At 49.9% G+C, this 22,695-nt stretch overlaps 1 protein-coding gene and 1 long non-coding RNA gene across 2 annotated transcripts in view; one reads left to right on the plus strand and one right to left on the minus strand.

Moving 5' to 3' along the window:
* Nucleotides 1-1,993, minus strand: part of LOC309515112 — a 136,074-nt gene extending 134,081 nt beyond the window's left edge. Inside the window, exon 1 of the long non-coding RNA XR_014212279.1 lies at nt 1,781-1,993. This is a non-coding gene — a long non-coding RNA (uncharacterized lncRNA). The remainder of the gene's footprint in view (nt 1-1,780) is intronic.
* LOC309514800 (SCO-spondin-like) overlaps nt 1-22,695 on the plus strand; it is a 183,682-nt gene that overhangs the window by 57,431 nt on the left and 103,556 nt on the right. Inside the window, exons 34-47 of the mRNA XM_082192086.1 lie at nt 149-386; nt 2,478-2,630; nt 4,527-4,667; nt 8,821-9,003; nt 9,272-9,422; nt 11,459-11,618; nt 11,721-11,775; nt 12,978-13,100; nt 13,929-14,147; nt 15,243-15,373; nt 16,954-17,095; nt 18,088-18,252; nt 19,014-19,197; nt 22,462-22,516. Of these exons, the coding sequence (XP_082048212.1) occupies nt 149-386; nt 2,478-2,630; nt 4,527-4,667; nt 8,821-9,003; nt 9,272-9,422; nt 11,459-11,618; nt 11,721-11,775; nt 12,978-13,100; nt 13,929-14,147; nt 15,243-15,373; nt 16,954-17,095; nt 18,088-18,252; nt 19,014-19,197; nt 22,462-22,516 (2,100 nt within the window). The remainder of the gene's footprint in view (nt 1-148; nt 387-2,477; nt 2,631-4,526; nt 4,668-8,820; nt 9,004-9,271; nt 9,423-11,458; nt 11,619-11,720; nt 11,776-12,977; nt 13,101-13,928; nt 14,148-15,242; nt 15,374-16,953; nt 17,096-18,087; nt 18,253-19,013; nt 19,198-22,461; nt 22,517-22,695) is intronic.

Here is a 22,695-nt window from a genome sequence, read left to right on the forward strand (position 1 = left end):
CCACCATCATATATATCGGAACGAATCTTCAGCGAAGACCAGGCGTGCTTTAGCTTCCAGGCAATATTTGTGCGGGCAGATGCTGAATTTGGAGGGCATCTGGACAAGCCCCGAGTGACCCCTGCCCTCTCCCCCCCCCGCCCCCCAGGTGTGCAACGGCCTGGCCGACTGCGCTGACGGCACGGAGTCCTCCGGCTGGCTGCCCTCGGACGAGCGGGACTGCGGCCTCTGGAGCCCCTGGGCACCCTGGAGCTCATGCAGCCGCTCCTGCGGGACTGGGATGCAGGTGCGCCGCAGGTCCTGCACCCGGCGGGCGGACGACGTCCTTCGGCACTGCCTGGGAGAGGAAGCGCAGGCCCAGCAGTGCTTCGCGGTGGCCTGCCCAGGTGAGAGGGGTTGGGGGGTAGGAGGGAGGACGGCGGGAGCAGGAAGGGGGGGGGGAGTGTTAGGATATTTCCGTTCCACCTTAAAAGGGAGCAGGCTTTGTGAGTCAGAGAGTCTGCGCATGTCCTGTTCACAGGATGTTTATGTTTCTATTGCTTTCGTTTTCTCTCTCTGTCGGAGACACTGACGCAGGCAGTCATGTCTTTCTTTGTTCTGATCCACGCTGAATAAAGCTTGTAAATAATGCTCTCCTGCGTGCAACTTTCGCTGTGCATTATCTGCTGATAAGAGTGTGCATGAGCTCTGGAATGTGGCAAGATAATTTCTAGAAACTCATGTCGCTAATCGATGATACTGTGTGCCTACGGGAGATCGATGGATCGTCCGGCACACGGCTTGGGGCCATGATGGACTTTATCTCCCTGGTAGTATCCCAACAGGGAGCAGAGGAGGCAGCTGTGGGCAACTGCAGGGGTCCTTGGAGCTGAACCAGGGGAGAAGTGGCGCATAGACAAGCAAAGGGGAGACCTCTGGAATGGGCGCTTTCAGCCGGATGCTGACCATTTTTCATAGTCATACAGTCATACCTCATATTACGTTTGCTTCAGGTCGAGCATTTTCAGGTTGCGTCCCCCGGTGACCCAGAAGTTCAGGAAAGGGTTACTTCTGGGTTTTGCCACTTGCGCAAGCGCAGACGTGCATCAGGTGCATGTGCAGAAGCAGTGAATTGCGACCTGCGGGTTGTGTTCTGCTCATGTTGCGAACAGGCCTCCGGATCCCGTTTGCAACCAGAGATACCACTGTGTGTGTGTGTGTGTGTGTGTGTGTGTGTGAGAAAGGTAAAGGGACCCCTGACCATTAGGTCCAGTCGTGGCCGACTCTGGGGTTGCGGCGCTCATCTCGCTTTATTGGCCGAGGGAGCCGGCGTACAGCTTCCGGGTCATGTGGCCAGCAGGACTAAGCCGCTTCTGGCGAACCAGAGCAGCGCACGGAAATGCCATTTACCTTCCCGCCAGAGCAGTACCTATTTATCTACTTGCACTTTGACGTGCTTTCGAAATGCTAGTTTGGCAGGAGCAGGGACCGAGCAACGGGAGCTCACCCCGTCAAGGGGATTCGAACCACTAACCTTCTGATCGGCAAGCCCTAGGCTCTGTGATTTAGACACACCACATTTTTCCGTGTATAAGACGCCCCCATGTATAAGACAACCCCTATTTTTTGAACCCAAAATTAAGACTTCCCTCTGCTCCCCGTGATTTCCATAGCACATTATATACTGCATCTTATAACATTATCCAAATTTATATTCAAATTTCCATTTGTAACCACAGAATGATCACCTTACAACTGCTCTATTAATCCTGCTAACGTTTTTAACTGTATACAGTGGTACCTCGGGTTAAGTACTTAATTTGTTCCGGAGGTCCGTTCTTAACCTGAAACTGTTCTTAACCTGAAGCACCACTTTAGCTAATGGGGCCTCCTGCTGCCGCTGCGCCGCCAGAGCATGATTTCTGTTTTCATCCTGAAGCAAAGTTCTTAACCTGAAGCACTATTTCTGGGTTAGCGGAGTCTATAACCTGAAGCGTATGTAACCCGAGGTACCACTATACAGTGATCTTTAAGATGATCAATACATTTTCCCCATTCCTTAAATTTATTATCTCCTTGGTTTCTGATTCTCCATGTCCATTTTGCCATTTCGGCATAATCCATCATCTTGGTTATCCCTAATGTTTAGTCGGAATTGCCTTTCTTTTTGTTGGAAGCCACGGGTTCGAGTCCTACCCTCCAGATCTGGAGGAAACAATTTTGCTCCTTCTTCCATGTGAAAGCCCTTGAAATATTTGAAGACGGCTCTCTTATCTCTTCTCAGTCTCCTCTTTTCCAATCTAAACCTACCCAGCTCCTTTAACTGTTCCTCATCAGGCTTTGTTTCCAGACCTTTGATCCCCTCTCTTGCTCCTCTCTGCATACCAGCCAGGAGAGTTCTGCAGGGTTTCCTTCGCTGGGAATCTCACCCACTGCCTGCGAGGTCTGTTTCTCTGCTCCCCCCTGCCCTGACGCTTTCGCTTCCCCCTTCCGTGCAGTGGACGGTGTGTGGAGCGAATGGGCGACGTGGTCCAACTGCACCCAGGACTGCCGTGGTGTTGTGGTCCGGCGGCGAGAGTGCCTGCCCTCCCAGAACGGGGGTCGCCATTGCACAGAGATGCCAGAGGCTTTGACCAGCTCCATCGAGATCGGTGAGTCAGTCTGGGGAGCAGGAAGAGGGAGGATAATGCTGGGCGAGACGTCATAGAATTGTAGAATTGGAAGGGGTCCCCCAGAGGTCCTCTAGTCCAACCCCTTGCAAGGCAGGAATCTCAGCTAAAGCATCCCTGACAGATGGCCCTCCAAGCATCCCATGGCATCCTAGGAGAAGGGAGCTGCTTCTTCCTCTTAAAAAATATATATTTAGACTTTTCAGATATATACATTTCACTGATTTTACAATCATTTTGTCATTTTAAAACTCGACTTCCTTCCCCCTCTTTCTGCAGTTCCTCAAATTTATTTTTAATATCTTCTGCATATCCAAATTAACTTATTTATCTTCTTTATATATATACTCTTATGTAAAGGTAAAGGTAAAGGGAGCCCTGACCATTAGGTCCAGTCGTGGCCGACTCTGGGGTTGCGGCGCTCATCTCGCTTCACTGGCCGAGGGAGCTGGCATTCAGCTTCTGGGTCATGTGGCCAGCATGACTGAGCCGCTTCTGGCGAACCAGAGCAGCGCATGAAAACACTGTTTACCTTCCCGCCGGAGCCGTACCTATTTATTTACTTGCACTTTGACGTGCTTTTGAATGCTAGGTTGGCAGGAGCAGGGACCGAGCAACGGGAGCTCGCCCCGGCGCGGGGATTTGAACCGCTGACCTTCCGATCGGCAAGTCCTCGGCTCTGTGGTTTAACCCACAGTGCCACCCGTGTCCCTAATGTAAAAGGTAAAGGTACCCCTGCCCGTACGGGCCAGTCTTGACAGACTCTACGGTTGTACGCTCATCTCACTCTAGAGGCCGTGAGCCGGCGCCGTCCGAAGACACTTCCGGGTCACGTGGCCAGCGGGCCGAAGCTGCTCTGGCGAACTGGCACCAGAGCAGCACACGGAAACGCCGTTTACCTTCCCGCTATAAAGCGATACCTATTTATCTACTTGCACTTAAGGATCTTTCGAACTGCTAGGTGGGCAGGAGCTGGGACGGAATGACGGGAGCTCACCCCGCCGCAGGGATTCGAACCGCCGACCATGCGATCGGCAAGTCCGAGGCGCTGAGGTTTTACCCACAGCGCCACCCGCGTCCCATACCCTTATGTAGCTGCAGTTTATTACTATAATCCTGCCAATGTTTTTGCCCGTTTGCAGTTTATCTGTAAATATTCAACAAACCATTTCCATTCTTTTATACAAAGTTTGTCATCTTGACTTCTTCCGGTAAGTTTTGCCATTTCTGCATATTCCATAAGTTTTTTGGGTCCATTCTTCTTTTGTTGGGACTTCTGTTTCTTTCCATTTGGGGGCGAGTGGCGTTCTTGCCGCTGCAGTCGCATACGTGAAAAAATGTCTATACAATTTAGGTAGTTCTACCACTATAATTGGGACGCGGGTGGCGCTGTGGGTTAAAGCCTCAGTGCCTAGGGCTTGCCGATCGAAAGGTCGGCGGTTCGAATCCCCGCGGCGGGGTGCGTTCCCGCTGCTCGGTCCCAGCGCCTGCCAACCTAGCAGTTCGAAAGCACCCCCGGGGGCAAGTAGATAAATAGGTACCGCTTACCAGCGGGAAGGTAAACGGCGTTCCGTGTGCTGCGCTGGCTCGCCAGATGCAGCTTGTCACGCTGGCCACGTGACCCGGAAGTGTCTCCGGACAGCGCTGGCCCCCGGCCAATAGATGTGAGATGGGCGCACAAACCCCAGAGTCTGTCAAGACTGGCCCGTTCGGGCAGGGGTACCTTTACCTTTACCTTTTACCACTATAATTCCCAAGAGAGCTGCTTCTTCCTCGGCCTTCTGTGGACCACGGTGTTCTTGGCGGGGGGGGGGGGCTTACGTGGCCAAACTGGCAGCGCCCCCAGCAGCCCTCTCTGCTCCCCTTTGCCCTCTGCAGAGCTGTGCCAACGGGAAGATTGTGCCAACGCCTCCACCTGCCCCGGGGAGCTGGTCAGCCGGAAGTGTGCGCCTTGCCCCACCTCCTGCGCCGAGCTCTCCAGCCGCACGCGGTGCAGGAAGGACCGGCCCTGCAGGCCAGGTAAGCAGGGGAGGGCCAGGGAAAGGGGGCTGGCGGGGGGGGGGGAATACGGTTTAGTTCCAGTTCAAGAGCAAACCCGATTCACACTTTCCGAACCAGTATGCAAGCCAAACCAAAGTGTGGTACAGTGGTACCTTGATTCTCGAACTTAATCCGTTCCGGAAGTCCGTTCCAAAACCAAAGCATTCCAAAACCAAGGCATGCTTTCCCATAGAAAGGAATGCAAAATGGATTAATCCGTTCCAGACTCTTCAAAACAACCCCTAAAACAGCAATTGGACATGAACTTTGCTATCTAACAAGAACAAAATGAAAGCAATAAACAATGTACCGCAGTCACACAATCAGTAGCTGCACTGGGTTCCGCACAGTCACAAAAAGAAAAAGAAAAGAGCCTCAAAAACAGAAATGCAAAATAAAATGACTAAATACGACACGGAAAGAACAACGGGAGGAGCAACAAAAGATTAAGGAAAATTAAAGGCCTCTATTAGACTGGATTTATGAAGTTAAATATTATTAAAACAACCAAACATTATTTAAATATTATTAAAACAACCGGCAAGATGGACTGAGAAAAATTTGGCTGTGGACTTAAGATCTCCAGGCCGACAACATACAGACTGTCAGGGAACTGACATCAGAGGAAAGGGAGTTGGTAGGGCTCCCAGAGACTGGGAGAGAGTCAGCAGCCAAAGCAGGGACCAGCAGGGGGAGAGAGGGTACTCTGGAGGAGGATCTCAGTAATGCTGAGAGAGACGCAGCAGCCAAGGCAGGAACCAGCAGGGGAGAGGAAGGGGTGAGAGACACGTCCAGCGAAAATAGCGGGGAGGTGTCAGAAGCAACCATAGGGAGACCCATGCTTCGCCGGAAGCTGCCACGTCGTGAGTCCAGGAGACGCGTTTCCGTTAAGGAGCTTCTTTGCTGGAAACGCTTCCGCAGGCAGCCACTGTCAGACTCTACGAGTGACTAGAGCAGACATGTCTGAGGAGCTCTGTCACACACAGAGGTTTGTGGAGCCGCACAAACTCTGAGGGGGCACAATTTTAAGCACAAGCAGCTAATCATCCCCTGACACAGACAAATGGACATGGGGAATCAAAACCGGGGAAGGGAGGGGGAATCCTAGAATCCAAAGGCTTTGTAACCAATTTTTTGAACTTTTCCATATATTCTATCTTATATTCTTTATAACTTTGATTTTATATGTTTTCGTTTTTTCCTTTTTTAGAAAGGGGGAACTCGTGGAAGGAATGAGAGCTGATCTTGGGGGGAAAATTTTGTTTTATTATAAGACGAGGAGTGATGTTAAGATTGTGTAAATTTAAATTGGTTTATGAGTAAAATATATTAGGCTTAAATTTGGGGATGAGAACTTGTGGAACCAACTTAGGGAAAGGGGAATACAGTCGGGAGGGGAAGGAGGAAGTCCCAGAAAGAAGGTTATGAAAAGAAGGGTCTAAGCTAGTCTCTCTTTTTCTTTCTTTTCTTTATCTTTTTTATCTTTTCTATTCTGTTATTATTGGAAATTTTAATAAATATGATTATAAAAAAAAACAAAAAACAGAAATGCAAAATAAATAGCAAAAACAGACAGATCTCAGTGTAACACTCAAATTGGAAGCGGAACACTCAAAACGGAGAACATTCGACATCCAAAGAAATTTCGCAAACTGGAACACTTCCGGCTTTGCAGTGTTTGCGTTCCAAGTTGTTTGAGTACCAAGGCGTTTGAGAACCAAGGGACCACTGTACTACATTCGTTTCTTTTCCTTCATTTTTTCTTTTCTCCCCTTTTTCTAAAAAATAGCACCTTATACGTAAAAAAAAACAAAACCCACAAAAATTCCCACAAGGAAAAACAACCCACAACATTCTCCTTCACACCGTGTAAAAAATTAAAACATTTAACACCTATATTTCTGTTTTAATATTCCTACCTTGTTCACTGAGCTTATTGGTGATGATCTTGTTTGTTTTCTTTCTTTCTTTTCTGTCTTTCTGACTTTCTTTTTTTCTTTGTTACAATTTATTAATATATGTACAGCTTTTTCGCCCAATGGCCAGAATGGCATGCGTATTTATTTATTTATTCAAATAGATAGAAATAAAAAATGTGCACCCCACCAATGAGACCATTCCATTGTAACTATCCAACCTGCCAAAATTTCAACACCTCTTGCGATGGTTTGACCCCTTTCCGTTTTAACAGTACAAATTCTCCAAATAACCTTCCATATCTCCTCAAAATCATTTCTCCTTATTCCTTTATATCTTGTCGTTCAAAGGGTTTTCCTGGCCTCATTTATCACCTCTCACTTGTAACTGAGTTTTGCTAAAGTGGTATTCCGGAGGATGCAATGTGTGTGGACTGCTCAGAAAAAAATAATTTTCTTTTGGGGGCTGGTCTTGTTGAGGAATAAATAGTTATTTGTTACTTGATGTATTGCATTCATCAAACTTTTCAATACCTGAGTGACTCAAAAATGACAAACATCCATACTGCTGAAGACGGTTGTTTTATTTTGTACCTAGATGTTATTCTTGAAAATATATAAAAATTATGCAGGAATAAATAAACAAACACATGAACCATTACACAGAAGCAGCCTCTGAATTTCGCACTTCTCTGAATTTTGGAGTGCCGTTTTCCTGCGAGGTAATGTAGAAAAATGCATCTGCTAGGCTCAGCTGTGCATAAAATGAAAAGTGTTAGTCAAAATAACAGTTTTATTTTAAGGAATGAATATTTTATGCAGCTGCCGGACAGAGAGCCAGAAGTCCTTTCAGCCTTTTCTATCTTTCTGTAGTTTTCCTTTTCTCTTTTTTTCAGGTCTCTCCTTTTCTTGTTTTTTCTTCTTTCTGACTCTGTTCTTTTTCAGACTAAGTAGCTATAGGATAGACTAAGTAGTATATACTTTGTAATAGGCACATGATTTTGTGTATCTACGAACAGGTATCAATAAATAAGTCAAACAAAAAAGCATTCTGTTAGGGACAATTGCATTGCAAGAATGTTGTTATGAGGCAAAATGCCATAGAAGCATGTGTCTCGAGAGATGCATTTTCAGAACTTTTTTTAAAAAGATTGCAAATTGGTGTGGCGATGTGGAGAATCGAATGTGGAAAATGAGAAAGCGAGAGAAACCTAAACTGACGGCTCTGTTCACTCCTAAACTAAACGCTGCCTGGTTTTCTAAATGGTATCAAGGCAACAGGCCAGGATAAACTGCTGTCTGGTTTGTCTCCTGTTGTAAATAAAATTTGCCCTTTTTCCCTTATGGGGTATCCAAGAGCCCATATAGAGTCCTTAAGTGGGTTCCGTATTGGTAGGAGAAAAGAACAGAGGCCAACCAGAGAATATTGAGAAGCAAAGCAGCTAGTAAGCCTGATCTTTATTGAACTGTTGCAACAGGGTCCTCCCCTCACACGCAGGAAAGGAGGAGGACCCAGAACCTAGGTGTGCCCGCCCTTATATAGACATTTTAAATTGCCCACCCTGGAGTCCAAGACCACCCCCAGAAACATCATACAGTGGTACCTCTGGATGCGAATGGGATCCGTTCCGGAGCCCCATTCACATCCAGAAGCAAACACAACCCGCGTCCGCACGTCTGTGTGTGCGCAGGTTGCAATTCACCGCTTCTGCGCATGCACATGGCGTCATTTTGACCGTCTGCGCATGTGCGAGTGGCGAAACCCGGAAGTAATGTGCTCCATTACTTCCGGGTTGCCGCAGCGTGCAACCCGAAAATACTTATCCCAAAGCTACTTCAACCCGAGGCATGACTGTACCTACATTGCAGAAAAGGTGGTCTACAACAGAAATTTGAATGTTGTTTTTCCTGTCTGCCAGGTTATCTGATAATGCCTTATCTTTCCTGGTAGTTTGGCCATTCCTTTGAGATGGTGATTACCCAATTCCTGAGACAATGGGGAGGCTCCCTCACCTCCTCCCTCCTTGCAGAGAAAACATTTGGTCAGTTTGGGAGTCAAAATGGTTTCAGGTCGGTCTTCCTGTGCTGATCTGTGTACGTGCTTGGTTGGTACATTTATGAACATTTATTATATATATAAGACCTTAAATTTTATTATTACACTCCCTTCCTCCGTTCCCCCACCTTCTCTCTCTCTCTCTCTCTCTCCTGCTCAGGGTGCTGGTGCCCCGATGGGCTGGTCCTGGACAGCGATCAGCAGTGCGTGCGCCCCCGGGAGTGCCCCTGCCAGGTGGAGGGCACCCGCTACTGGCCCGGCCAGCTGGTGAAGGTCAATTGCCGCATCTGCACCTGCCAGGACGGTCAGATGAAGCGCTGCCGGCAGAACCCAGAGTGCACAGGTGGGCACGGCCCCTCTCCCCACATTGCTAGATGACCCAGGAGGTCCCCCAGCAATCCGGTGGTCCCCCAGGCTCAAACCTGTGGGAACATTGAGGATAGTAGGAGAGGATATATTGATTTTTTTTAAAAATGATATTTATTGAAAAAAAGAATTATTATTTTTTAAATTACAAAGACAAGTGGGGAGCTGCAGGTGTGCAGATGTGCCGGCCAGTGTCCCTCTCCTTATTGGTAACTCTTCCTCCCCGCTTTCCCCTGTGTTGCCAGTGAATTGCGGCTGGTCCTCCTGGTCGCCGTGGGGCGAGTGCCTGGGTCCCTGCGGGGTGCAGAGCATCCAGTGGTCTTTCCGCAGCCCCAACAACCCCAGCAAGCACGGCAACGGCCGCCAGTGCCGTGGCATCTACCGCAAAGCCCGCAGGTGAGCTCACACAGAGCCAGCCATTGCTTGGAGGCCCTCCCAGCTGCTCCTTTTCGCTAGAGGCTGAAGCTGAAAACTTCTCTCTCCCGCAATGGAGGCTTCATCCTCCCTCAATGGTTCATCGCATTTTTGCTGTATTTCTTATGTGGTTTTTTAAAGATGTTATTACTGTGAGCCTCAGATAGTAGATAAATAGATGGATGGATAGATAGATAGATAGATGATAGATAGATAGATGATAGATAGATGATAGATGATAGATGATAGATGATTGATAGATAGATAGATAGATAGATAGATAGATGATAGATAGATAGATAGATAGATAGATAGGGTGGTATATAAATATCTTTTGTAAATAAAGCAGGCCAAGGAAGACAGCTTCCAAATTTTATCTGCTGCTCCAGCGAAGCGGACACGGAGCAATGGATCCAAACTACAAGAAAGAAGATTCCACCTAAACATTAGGAAGAACTTCCTGACAGTAAGAGCTGTTTGACAGTGGAATTTGCTGCCAAGGAGTGTGGTGGAGTCTCCTCCTTTGGAGGTCTTTAAGCAGAGGCTTGACAACCATATGTCAGGAGTGCTCTGATGGTGTTTCCTGCTTGGCAGGGGGTTGGACTCGATGGCCCTTGTGGTCTCTTCCAACTCTATGATTCTATGATTCTATGATTTATCCGAATTTACCATTTTTGCAGAAGACACACATATATATGTGGCTGGGGAAACCTGGCCAGATGGTTGGGGAATAATAATAATAATAATAGTAATAGTAATAGGCATCCCCCCCACTTACGTTTGCACTGTGCCAGGAAATTACTTAAATCAATAGAATCATATCCAGAAATGGTGGGAGAGAGCTGGAGAGTCCTTGTGGCTCATGAGAAGACCCTCTCCTTGGAGGGAGCCCTGAAGGGCCTGGAGGGGCTTTGTTTCAGCTGCTCAGCCGCCCCACCTAACAGCTGACTTTCAGGGTAGCGCAGCAGCAGCAGCAGCAGCAGCAGCTCCAGAGCCTCAACTCAAGATATTTTGGTCTGGATTGGGGAGAGAGTAGGAGAGAGCACTGGAGAGCAGGAAAAATGGGTGTTTAGAGTCTTTTGGGAGGGTGCTCCTCCCCTGATGTGATTTCGCTTCTGCGCACAGGGCCCTGGAAGGCAGCCCCTGCGTAGGTGGGGCACATCTGTATATATCACGTTTACTCGCAGGTCCCCTTTCCGAAGACAACGCGTTCCCAGGAAATCGTTCATTAGTGGCCATTCACATAAGGCACGGATAATTGCCATTATTTCCTCGGAGAACATTTCTTTCTTTCTTTTTACAGATTTATTCATTTGATTTTACATATTAAAATGTATAGTCATACCACGACACCTTCCATAAGTACAAGAATCCCAGAAATTTCAGGACTTCCCTCATCCTTTTCGTGGGTCCCATTATTAAACCTTTTGTTTATAGTTATATTACAAGTGTTATTGGAATCCCACTAACAATTTTAATTGTTTACAGTTGTCTCCAAGGTGAACTATAAATCCCCCCCCCCCCATTTCTTATTCTAATTTTGGTCTTTCTGATTTCTGATTTTTTCTGGCACTTTTGCCATTTCAGCGTGTCCAAAGTCCGCTTTGGTTTAATCCAGCCCCTGTGGCAGTTTATTTCCTGGGGTAAAATCCTAAAAAAAGCTCAACAACCTCAATCCTAAAAAACGGTCAACAACTTTGGTCGGCCCTCATGGCCCTTCACTTCATCAAATCTGGCCCTCTTTGAAAAAAGTTTGGACACCACAAATCGGCCATTCTCCTTGGAGAACATTTCTAATCCATGATCTCTCTCTCTCTCTCTCGCCTGCCCGCCATGGTTCCTGCCCGAATTGGCTGCAGCCAACCAGCAGAAGCCAAACAAAGAAAAAAACTGATTTGTCTGCTTTCTCTTGTGGGGGGCGGGGAGGTTGCCCGTCTGCCTTTCCCCACTTCCATGGGGGGCCCTGGAAGGAATCCACCAGCCATGATCTCCTGCAGCCCCTCCCTCTCCCTTCACAGGTGTCAGACGGATCCGTGCGAAGAGTGCGAGCACCACGGCCGGGCGCATGCCATCGGCGACCGCTGGCGCTCAGGGCAGTGCCAGGTGTGCCAATGCCTGCCCAACCTGACCGTCCAGTGCTCCCAGTATTGCCCCTACAGCACGGTGGCCTGTCCTGAGGTGAGTCTGGCATGTTCCCTCCTCTTCTTGTGCACCAGGGTGCAAGGGTGTCTCTGAGCATGCGCTGACTTCCTCACCGACGCGCATCCCTCTGTCCTGCAGGGCCGAGTCCTGGTCGAGGGCCGAGGAGACGCCTGCTGCTACTGCGTGGAGGCAGGTGAGCCCCCCAGGGTGGCAGGGAAAGGGGGCAGAGACCCTACACCTCTCCTCCCACCCCACATCAGACAGACTCTGCAATTTCAGTTTTCTCCCCAGGCCTGTGGGTTTATATACACTGGGTTTGTGAATTATTTGCTGCACTGAATGAGGAATAAGTTTTAGAACTCTAGATGCAGGATTCAGAGCTCAAGAACCCCTGGCAGATGGATATCCAACCTCTGCTTAAAAGCCTCCGATGAATCACAGAATCCTAGAATTGCAGGGTTGGGAGGGCTCCCCAGCGGTCATCTAGTCCAACCCCCTGCAATGCAGGAATCACAACTAAGTAGGTCAACCCCCTGCAATGCTCCAATTGCCGCTAATCATGGGGGGCGACCCTTGTTTCCTTATCTTGCCCCTTGGGAATCTTATTCCTTGTTTTTTGAACTTTGAGGACGCTATGTTCAAATCTTACAATTCCCAAATATTTCGTAGCATCCTGGAATTGTAGCGTTGGAAGGCAGCCCTGTTTAGGGAAGTTTTTTAATGTCTGATGTTTTATTGCTTTTTTATTTTTATTCCAGTCTTTTTCCATCTATAATACGCCCCCATGTATAAGACACCCCCTATTTTTGGGGACTCAGCTTTAAGAAAATGGGGGAAGATGGCCCCATGTATAAAACACCCCCTAATTTTTGACATTATTTTTTAGGGGGAAAACCTTGTCTTATACACAAAAATACGGTAATACAGTGGACGCTCAGGTTGTGAATGTGATCCGTGTGGGATGCACGTTCGCAACCTGCAGTGGCGCATCTGCGCATGTGCGGGTTGCGATTTAGCGCTTCTGTGCATGTGCAACCACCGAAACCTGGAAGTAACCCATTCTGGTACATCCAGGTTTTGGCGGTCCATAACACAAAAAAACAACCTGAAGCGTCTGTAACCCAAGGTATGACTGTATTCTGCTGGGAGCCACCCAGAGTGGCTGGGGAAACCCAGCAAAATGGGTGGGATAGAAATAATAATAACATTATTATTATTATTATTATTATTCAGCTCCCTACAGTGCAGCACTCACAGGAGTCTTGAGGTCACAAGCAGATTCAACAGAATTCCCCAGCTCCAAACCCTAGTTCCCCCCCAGGGTCTCGTGTTCGGTGGTGGCCCAGGGCGTCACCCCAGGATCTGGCCCACCCCTCCTGTTTCCTTCCTATGCAGGTGAGAACCGGACGGCTCTGCCAACTGTGCCAGCCCTGGGACCCCTGGGACCCACCTTGGCCAGCCCGGCTGCCTTGACCACAGCCTTGCCCTTCAACACCTTCCCAATGCCCCCTCTCGGAGGTGAGACTCTGCGCGCATCATTCCTTGCACCTGGGTAAACGCAGGCCTGTGACTTGGGGCTTCTCGTCTGCAGCAACAGAGAGAGCCCCCTTCCGGGATGGAGGTTGTCCAAGAAAGGGTTGCTCCTCCCACTTGCTTGGTGGGCGGGGCTCTATATGCAAACAACCTCCGTCACCTCGGACAGAGCACAGTGAAGATGCCTCTGCCTGGTGTCAAGAGGCAAGGAGTTCCAAAGTTCGACTCCTGCCGCAAGAAAGAGAGGAAGGAAGGAAGGAAGGAAGGAAGGAAGGAAAGAAGGAAGGAGGGAAGAAAGGAAGGGAAAGCTGGAGCAGCTGATGAGCTCACCCAGAAAGGCTTTTCCAATTGAAGTGGACCCTTAAAAGAGATGTGATCAGTGTTAGAAACTGAGATATGGGAGCTAAATGGCACCTTTAGGTTATGGGCACCACAACGGAATGTCTAAGTGCGCTTTTTAAATAACAATAATACAATGCCAGAAATGAATGAAGAGCAGCTAAAACGTTATGTTCATTTTTCACATGGTCTAGTCCTTCCACTGCCAACCCCCCTAATATTCTTAAAAGGGTCTCTTCTCCAGTCTTCAGAGGAGCTGGAAGTGGGGAGGCAGAAAAAGGTCCCCCTTTCCTTCCACTCTGCAGTTTCAATCTGAAATCTTAGGCTCCCAGAGCTCAGAAACTGCTTGCACTAATGAAATTCCCTGGCGCAAAATGTGCCTAGAACGATGGGAGTTTCAAACGCTGGGTGTGATGTGTTTCCACGATGCCATGCGCTCTCCCAACCCCACCTCCCTTCTGTGCCACCACCCAGACCTCTGCTACGGCCCGCTGGGCATTGCCTCTCTGCCGGACGCCAGCTTCACGGCTTCCTCGCAGCAGCCAGAGAACCCGGCTCACGCCGCCCGCCTCAACCGCGTCCTGCCCAGCACCGACCTCCAGGGCTGGGCTCCCCCAGCAGACGTCTATCCTGAGCTGCTCTCCCGACCCCCCTTCCTGCACGTGGATCTGGGGGAACCCCGGAACCTGACAGGTGGGTGCTCCCCTCACTCTGGAAGGAAGCTTGCAGGAGAGCCGGCCGAGGTTGGGTGGGGGCTGTGCCAGATTTACGTACAGTGGGATTTTCAGTTGTGGATGTAATCTGTCCTGGAGGCACGTCTGCAACTCGAAGCGTTCGCATCCAGAAGTGCAGCGTTTGTGTATGCGCGTGGCGTGGTTTCGTGCTTTGTGTATGCGCGAGCAGCGAAACCTGGAAGCAACCTGTTCCCATACTTTTGGGTACACCTGGACGCAAGACAAAAACACGCAACCTGAAGCAGACACAACATGAGGTATGACTGTATAAGCTAAACAAGCTATAGCTCAGGGCCCCACTCTCTTGGGGGCCCCCCAAAAAATTAAAGGAAAGAAAACTGGATGTACATTTCCAAAATATAAGATAAAAAACAAATGAAATAAAACCTACATCCAGCAACAGCGTTTTGTGTTGTGTAGGCTCCTATGATGTAAGACATGGCCCCTGCCTGCTCGCCTGCTCCCTCAAATATCCCTGGTTTGCTCCTTTCTATATATAGGGCACCTATATTCTGCTATTTATAATTATTAGTAGTTTGCATTGTATATTTACACCTGTTATTATTTCATGTTATAGGAAGTTTCTAGAGACTAGACGATAAGTCTTTGTAAATTGTGTTTCTAAAGGAACCTTCGTTCTTGCCAAATGCCAATGTGTTTGCATTAAGTGTGTTATGAATAAAAAATCCTTTTAAGTTAGAGCTTAATATGTAATTATTTCACTATTAATATACTACTTCTTAATTGTATTTCCATTCAACAATTAGCCTGCTCCCTAAAATATCATTGGTTTGCTCCTTTCTATATATAGGGTGCCTGCATTCTGCATGGACTGGTTGCAAGGCGGCATGCGGCATGCGGCTGCAGCCTGCAGTGCCGCCCAGTTGACAGTAGGTTAAGCTGTTGTGCCTGTTTTCTAATATCAAAGAGTGCATGTAGACTGATGGCCAGGCAGCGTAGACTAAGAGCATGAGTCTTATGCCTACGGATTGATTTCATGTAACACATAATTTATTTATTTGGATCTCATTATAAACTGGCCTTTCCTCCTCAGGGGTGGTGGTGCAGGGGGCCGGATCCTCTGACGCCTACGTGAGCAGCTTCTTCCTGCGGTTCAGCCTGGACGGCGTGAGGTGGAACGACTACCACGAGGCCTCTTCCACGGGCACCGTGCCCGACCTAAAGGTGCAAAACCCACGTGGTCTATCTTATTTATTTATTCTCCAAGGAACTCCAGGTGGCGCCCATGGCCACCTCTCTCCCTCCTCACTTACTCCCCGGCAACAACAGCCTTGTGAGGGAGGCTGGGCTGAGAGGCAGCCACTCGGCCCAGTGATCTTCATGGCCGAGTGGAGATTCGAACCCTGGTCTCTAACCTAGTCCGACGCTCTAACCCCTGGCTTGAGAGGGTGGAGTGGGGGGAACAAAGTCCCTACAGCACTGCAGGGCTAGGTTCATGGGCCCACAGGGCAGCTGTTGCCAACCTGGTGCCCTCCAGATGTTTTGGGAGGCAGCTGCCGTCAGCCCGAGTCAGCGCACGCTGGCAGGAGTTGTAGTTCAGAACGCCTGGAGGGCACCAGGTTGGCAAAGGCTGCTTTCGGGATTTTGTGCATCTATATCTAAGACAGTTGATCTTATGGGTTTAGTTGGGAAACAGCTGTAGGACATCTGTATTGCGTAGAATCATGAAATCATAGTTGGAAGGGACCCAAGGCTCATCTAGTCCAACCCACTGCAGTTTCGGAATCTCAGCTTAAGCAGGACTTTTGGAGGAAGAGAGGAGAACTAGCCCCGCTGTACATCGGGGAGGGCTGTTTGGAGAGAGTCTCTTCCTTTAAATTCCTAGGAGTTTATCTCAGGGAAGACCTTAATTGGGAAATAAATACAACCCAGGTGGTTAAGAAAGCTCAACAGAGACTCCATCTCCTCCGAGTATTGCGGAAGAACGATGTCAATCAACATCTGATGATCTCCTTCTACTGGTCCACAATAGAAAGTGTCCTTTCCTACTGCATCACGGTGTGGGAAGTTGGTTTGACATCAACGGATAGGAAGTGCCTACAGAGGGTGGGGAATACAGCACAAGATATTATGGGCTGTCCCGTGAATCCACTGGATGAAATAGCGGAAGAGCGTTGCCTCAGGAGAGTGAGGAAAATTCTCAGGGATGATTCACACCCTGGCTGGCTCTTTCTTGATCTCCTGCCCTCAGGCAGAAGATATAGAAGCAGGATTAGTCGCACCAACAGGGTAAAGAACAGCTTCTATTGTGGGCTGTTAGGCTGCTGAATGAAAAGATAACAACAGGGCAACTGACTTTCGGGTTTGGTGGGTAAACGAGGGGAATTAAGACTAAGAGAGCTGAGTGAGGGGTGCTCGTGTAATCTCACTGTATACAAATTGTACAAGTGACAATAAAGTATTTCAATTTCAATTTCAAAAGAAAGAGAAGGAAGGAAGGAAGGAAGGAAGGAAGGAAGGAAGGAAGGAAGGAAGGAAGGGAAACCGATGCTCATAAGAAATGTGTTTAAATATAGCCAGGGTAGTAAGCTGCTCAGACCATGGCTCAAAAGGTGGTGGCTCCATATATGTTTTTGATGACAAGGTGCTTCGTAACATTGGTATTAATACTTTATTGAAAAGTTTTTAATTATAAAGAAATAAAGCGAGACAAAGAAAAAGAGGAGGTATATCATTCAATCGGTTCTTTGTAAAGTTGAATCAGTTCTGACGATGGGGCCTTTGGTCTCTTCCCCTTCCTCTAGCTCTTCCAAGGGAACTCCGACGACTCAACGCCCGTGGTCAGGACCTTCCAGCGCATGGTGCGCGCCCGGCATGTCCGGATCCTTCCCCGCGACTTCCACAATGGGATCTTCCTCCGTGTGGAGCTGCTGGGCTGTGGGAAAGGTAGGATGTCAGGATTGGCGAGGAGTATTGGCGGTGCGTGACTAATAATAATAATAATAAATTATTGTTTTTACCCTGCCAATCTGGCTGGGTCTCCCCAGCCACTCTGGGTGGCTTCCAACAGAAGGTTAAAAATACATTAAAACATCAGTCGTTAAAAACTTCCCTAAACAGGGCTGCCTTCAGATGTCTTCTAAAAGTCAGATAGTTGTTAATTTCCTTGACATCTGATGGGAGGGCATTCTACAGGGCGGGCGCCATCACCAAGAAGGCCCTCTGCCCGGTTCCTTGTAGCTTCGCTTCTCACAGTGAGGGAACCACCAGAAGGCCCTCGGAGCTGGACCTCAGTGTCCGGGCAGAACGATGGGGGTGGAGACGCTCCTTCAGGTATACTGGGCTGTTTAGGCTTTTCAAGGTCAGCACCAACACTTTGAATTGTGCTCGGAAACGTACTGGGAGCCAATGCAGGTCTTTCAAGACTGGTGTTATGTGGTCTGGCTGGCCGCTCCCAGTTACCAGTCTAGCTGCCGCATTCTGGATTAGTTGTAGTTTCCAGATCATCTTCAAAGGTAGCCCCACATAGGAGATAACTAGAGCAGGCACTAGTGGCGTAGCGTGGGGGGTGCAGGGGGGGCCGGCTGCACCGGGCGCAACATCTGGGGGTTAGGGGGCGAAAATCCACAGGTTAGGGGGCGCAAATCCATGGGTTAGGGGGCGCAAATTACTTGCCTTGCCCGGGTGCTGACAACCCACGCTACGCCACTGGCAGGCACCCACAAACTCGGCCCTTCAGATATTTTGGGACTACAATTCCCATCATCCCTGACCACTGGTTTTGTTAGCTAGGGATGATGGGAGTTGTAGTCCCAAAACATCTGGAGGACTGAGTTTGAGGATGCCTGAACTAGAGCACACACCACCCTGGCAATTGGGCGCTGCTGTTCCTTCTGTCTAAACCCTCGAACTCCCCCACCCTCCTCGCCCCCTTTCAGTGTCTCCAGAGCCTCCCGGGACCCCAACGGTGCCACCCACCGCCAGGCCTTGCTGGACCGGGGAGTTCCAGTGCCAGAACGGGCGCTGCGTCCCCGCTGGGCCCCATGGGGCCATTTGCGACGGATTCAACGACTGCGGGGACTTCTCAGACGAGAGGCACTGCGGTGAGTAGCGGGCAGAGACCTCTTAAGAAGCACGTAAAACCAAGCAATCCGTCTAATATATTGCATGCAGTTCTGGTTGCCTCCGCTCAAAAAGGAGATTGCAGAATTGGGAAAGGTTCAGACTTTGGTAATCTTCCGTAATATGGCCCAAATCTGGCGCCCCCAAATGGCCCTTCTCTCTCTCTCTTTGCATTTTAATATTTTTAATAAGTTTTATATAACAAGTTTAAATTCAAACATATCATTCACCTCCTCATTTAGGAGTCTCTGAATCCCTTGACTTCCCTCTGCCATTCCACGATTACCATTATCAGTCTTTCTTTTCATCTGCTTATCGTATTTTCTCTAATTTGTTTTAAGAACAGTAATCCATTTTTCCACAGTTTTGCGTGATCAGAAGTATTACTCAAATCCTGCCAAAGTTTTTCGTTGTTTACGGTGTTCTCTTAAATACATTATAATTTCCCCCCCATTTCTTCTTAAAATCAAGCAGATCCCAAGTTTCAAAGATAATGTTGCTTCCTTACTGCTAGTCTTTGCCAACTTCTGACAGCGGTCAGTTCAGTCGGTCAGCCTAAACTTTGCCTCACCCTTCGTGAGTTGCAAGCTTGCAGACAGAAAGCTTTCCCTTTCTTACAGGCTTGGTTATGTTGGGGTACGTTTTAGCAGGCTGGGTTACTTTTCTACACAGAGTTGGGGTTCGTAATAAATTCTGTTTGGTCCTTCCTTCACCGGATCTGTGCTGTGGGTTCCCTCGGCAGGAGTCGGCCCGTCTCCAGAGCCCTCCATCCCAGGGGGCTGCTTGCCCTCCCAGTTCCGCTGCGCCACGTCGGGGGTCTGCCTCCAAGCATCCCAGAGGTGCGATGGGGTCACCGACTGCCCAGACGCCGACGATGAGCTCGGCTGTGTGCCCGAAAGCAGAGCGCCCTCGGCTGGAACCAGCAGGTAATGCATGGCGGGGGACTCTCCTTTAGAGCCTGCCCCCCAACCTGGTGTCTGGGCTGTGGGTTTGGCGAGATAACTCAGTCGGTGGAGCATGAGATTCTTCATCTCAGGGCTGTGGGTTCGAGCCCCGTGTCGGGCAAAAGATTCCTGTGTTGCAGGAGGTTGGGTTAGATGACCCTGATGGGATGTTTCCAAGGGAATGGGGGCAATTCGCAGGCCCCCAGCTGGCTCCAGCGCACTGGCCGGTAGCCGGGCGAACGCCGGTCCTTGGAACAGCATCAAACAGCGACCTGCAGCTTCAGAACTCTTCAGAAGCTGGAGCACCCTCTAATCAGCAGAGTAATTAACTCTTTGCGACGGAAGATGTTATGTACTGAGTTGAATAGGATCCAGAATGCAGCAGTCTGATTGGTCCGCAGGAGCCACCCAATCCAGCTCCAGGTGGAAGTGAATCCGCAACCTGATTGTCCCACAGGAGAATCCCAGAATTAGCCAATCACCTGGGGCCCATTGTGTAAATAATGTATATAAAGCAGACATTTCGGGGGAAATTCCATTCCCCACTACTATGAGCTGAATAAAGAGCATGAAATCCACACTCAACTCTGAGTATATTTCAGAAGGGCGGACAGAGGCATATGGAAAGCATATTTACAAGCAGTTTATTCAGCATAGATCAAGACAAAGAAAACATGTCTGCTCTCCTTCATGTCTAAGAGCAGGAAGAACACTAAGCCAGTGTTTCCCAACCTTTTTTGGGCAAAGGCACACTTGTTTCATGAAAAAAATCTCGAGGCACACCACCATTACAGCCCCGTGACGTCAGCGCGCAGCGTCACGCCGGGAGGGACATGAATTGCCTGCAAATTACATAATCACCTCCTTGAGGGCTGGCTCATCTTCTCCGAAGGCAGAACCCCATTAATTAACAGCACAGACTCACACCATAGCCAAGACGAGGGGGGGAAACCTCAGTCATGCACAGTCATGCACATGTGGAGGCTAAATGAGGACGAAGACCGGGCAGAGAGCAGGGTTCAAATCACCCCACCTGGCCAGGACAATCCCTGGGTGCTCCCTTGGGCCACTCGCCTGACCCACCTCGCAGGGCTGTTGTTGCGAGGATAACACGGGGAGAACCACGCGCGCCCCCGGGAGCTCCTTGGAGGAGAAAGCGGGCGATGAATGCAATGCACGAAATATATGAGAGGCGACCAGGTTTTGCAGGTGAGGGGGCCCCGCCAGCCTCCGCTTCCAACACCCGGCGCAACGACGCCGAAGTTTCCCCCCGGGCTCGGCTCGGGGAGCAGCGCTGCTCCCCCCGGCTCCCCTTCGCCCTCCCGGCTCTCTCTGCCGCCCACTGGGGACCCCCCTCACCTGCCAAGTCCGGAGCGCCGGTGGAAGTTGCATGCATGCATGCAGGGCGCCGCGTTGCCATTGCATTGCACTGCACTCCATGCAACGCCTGCACGCATGCATTGCCTTGCACGCCCGCCAAGGGGTCTCCCCGCGGTCCGATGCGTCTCCTCCGGCGCGGATGCAGCATTGCAAAAATAAACCCCCCCGACGCAGCCCTACCTGGGGGGCAGCCTCCGCCTCCGCCGCTCCGCCTCCGCGGGGATCCCCGGGCTCCATCCTGCCGCCCAATCTCCGCGGGGGTGCAGGCAGGCTGCGCGGGGTCTGCGCGGAAGAGCCCCTGCCCGCCCGGCCGCCGCCGCTGCGCTCATTCCATGGCCGGGAGAAGAGCGCTTCAAACAAAACGCCCGGCCCGCCAGGCCACGCTGGGAAACGTAGTTTGCACACCCCGCGTGGGCGCGGAGCCCAAGGGCGAGGGGACTACGGATCCCGGCAGCCCCCGCGCCGGGGACGGAGGGGGAGAGGCCGGGTGCAGGGATGGAGGGACGGGTGGGCGAGCGAGTGAGTGAGTGGCAGCCGCCAAGCCTTGGCCGAGAGCCAGGAAGGGCCTCCCCGGAGGAGGAGGAGGAGGAGGGAGGCGCAGAGCGGGAGGGAGGGAGGGAACCCCAGGGGTCATCTAGTGACGGCGCCCCAATCGAAAATTTGACTTAAAAAAATATATCTTTCGAATTTTTTAATTTTTCTCACGGCACACCAGGCAACATCTCGCGGCACACTAGTGTGCCGCGGAACAGTGGTTGGGAAACACTGCACTAAGCAAAAGCAACACACAAACAGAAGTTCCCAGCAAGCTGTGCTGGAATGTAAACAGACATGTGACATACGACAATCCACAAATCTGTTCCTCTAAGGGTGGAATGGAACATCAATACCCTAACAGCGATTGCACGATTCTACAGAGCTAAACTGGGGAAGTCTCTGCTACAGGAGACAGCCATGGCTGCCAAACTGGATGGCTTTAAAAGAGGATCAGGCAAATTCGTGGAGGAGGAGAGGCCTGGCAAAGGCAGCAAGCCAGGATGGCCCTGCTCTGCTTCCACAGTCAGAGGCAAAAAAAAAAAAGAATAAAAAAAAATCCTTCCAGTATCTCCTCAGAGACCAACTAAGTTTGTTATCAGTATGAGCTGCTGTGTGCATGCACACTTCTTCAGATACGGTATCTGAAGTGTGCTATCTGAAGAAGTGTGCATGCACACGAAAGCTCATACCGATAACAAACTTAGTTGGTCTCTAAGGTGCTACTGGAAGGAATTTTTTTATTTTGTTTTGACTACGGCAGGCGAATACGGCTACCTACCTGTAAACAGTCAGAAGCAGCAATTCTTCTGAGTACCACTTCCTGAAAACCACAGGAGGCAAGAGGGCTCTTTGGCTCGGAGTTTCCCATTAGCACATGTGGCGCTGTGGGTTAAACCACAGAGCCTAGGACTTGCCGATCCGAAGGTTGGAGGTTCAAATCCCCAAGACAGGGTGAGCTCCCGTTGTTCAGTCCCTGCTCCTGCCAATCTAGCAGTTTGAAAGCACGTCAAAGTGCAAGTAGATAAATGGGTACCACTCCGGCAGGAAGGTAAACGGTGTTTCCGTGTGCTGCTCTGGTTCGCCAGAAGCAGCTTAGTCCTGCTGGCCACATGACCCGGAAGCTGTACGCCGGCCAATAAAGCGAGATGAGCGCCGCAACCCCAGAGTCGGCCACGACTGGACCTAATGGTCAGGGGTCCCTTTACCATTACTAGGCAGGCTTGGCTAAGCAATAATTGACTCTAGAGAGACATTCCTCCACCAATGATTGCAGTTTGAGAGCTTTTGTGGGGAACCCCTTAGCAAAAGTCCTTGCAATATTTATTTCAGCTCTTGGACCTCCGAAAAACAGCCGACGAAGCCTTCTGTGCCCCACGCAACTCAGGTGAGAGTGCCAAGGGGAATTGAGGCAGGATGGGCTGGTGTGTGTGTCTGTGTGGCTAAGAACTCGAGCTTCCAGGAGGGAGGGAGCCGAGGACAAGTGGTTCAAGTGACAGGCGAGGCCTGGTGGGGACTGAGTTCAAATCCCCACTCAGCCAAGAAGCTCGTGGGCTGGGCTGGGCT

Source organism: Podarcis vaucheri, assembly GCF_965113315.1.
Source record: "Podarcis vaucheri genome assembly, chromosome: 12".
In the NCBI taxonomy this organism is placed as follows: domain Eukaryota; kingdom Metazoa; phylum Chordata; class Lepidosauria; order Squamata; family Lacertidae; genus Podarcis; species Podarcis vaucheri.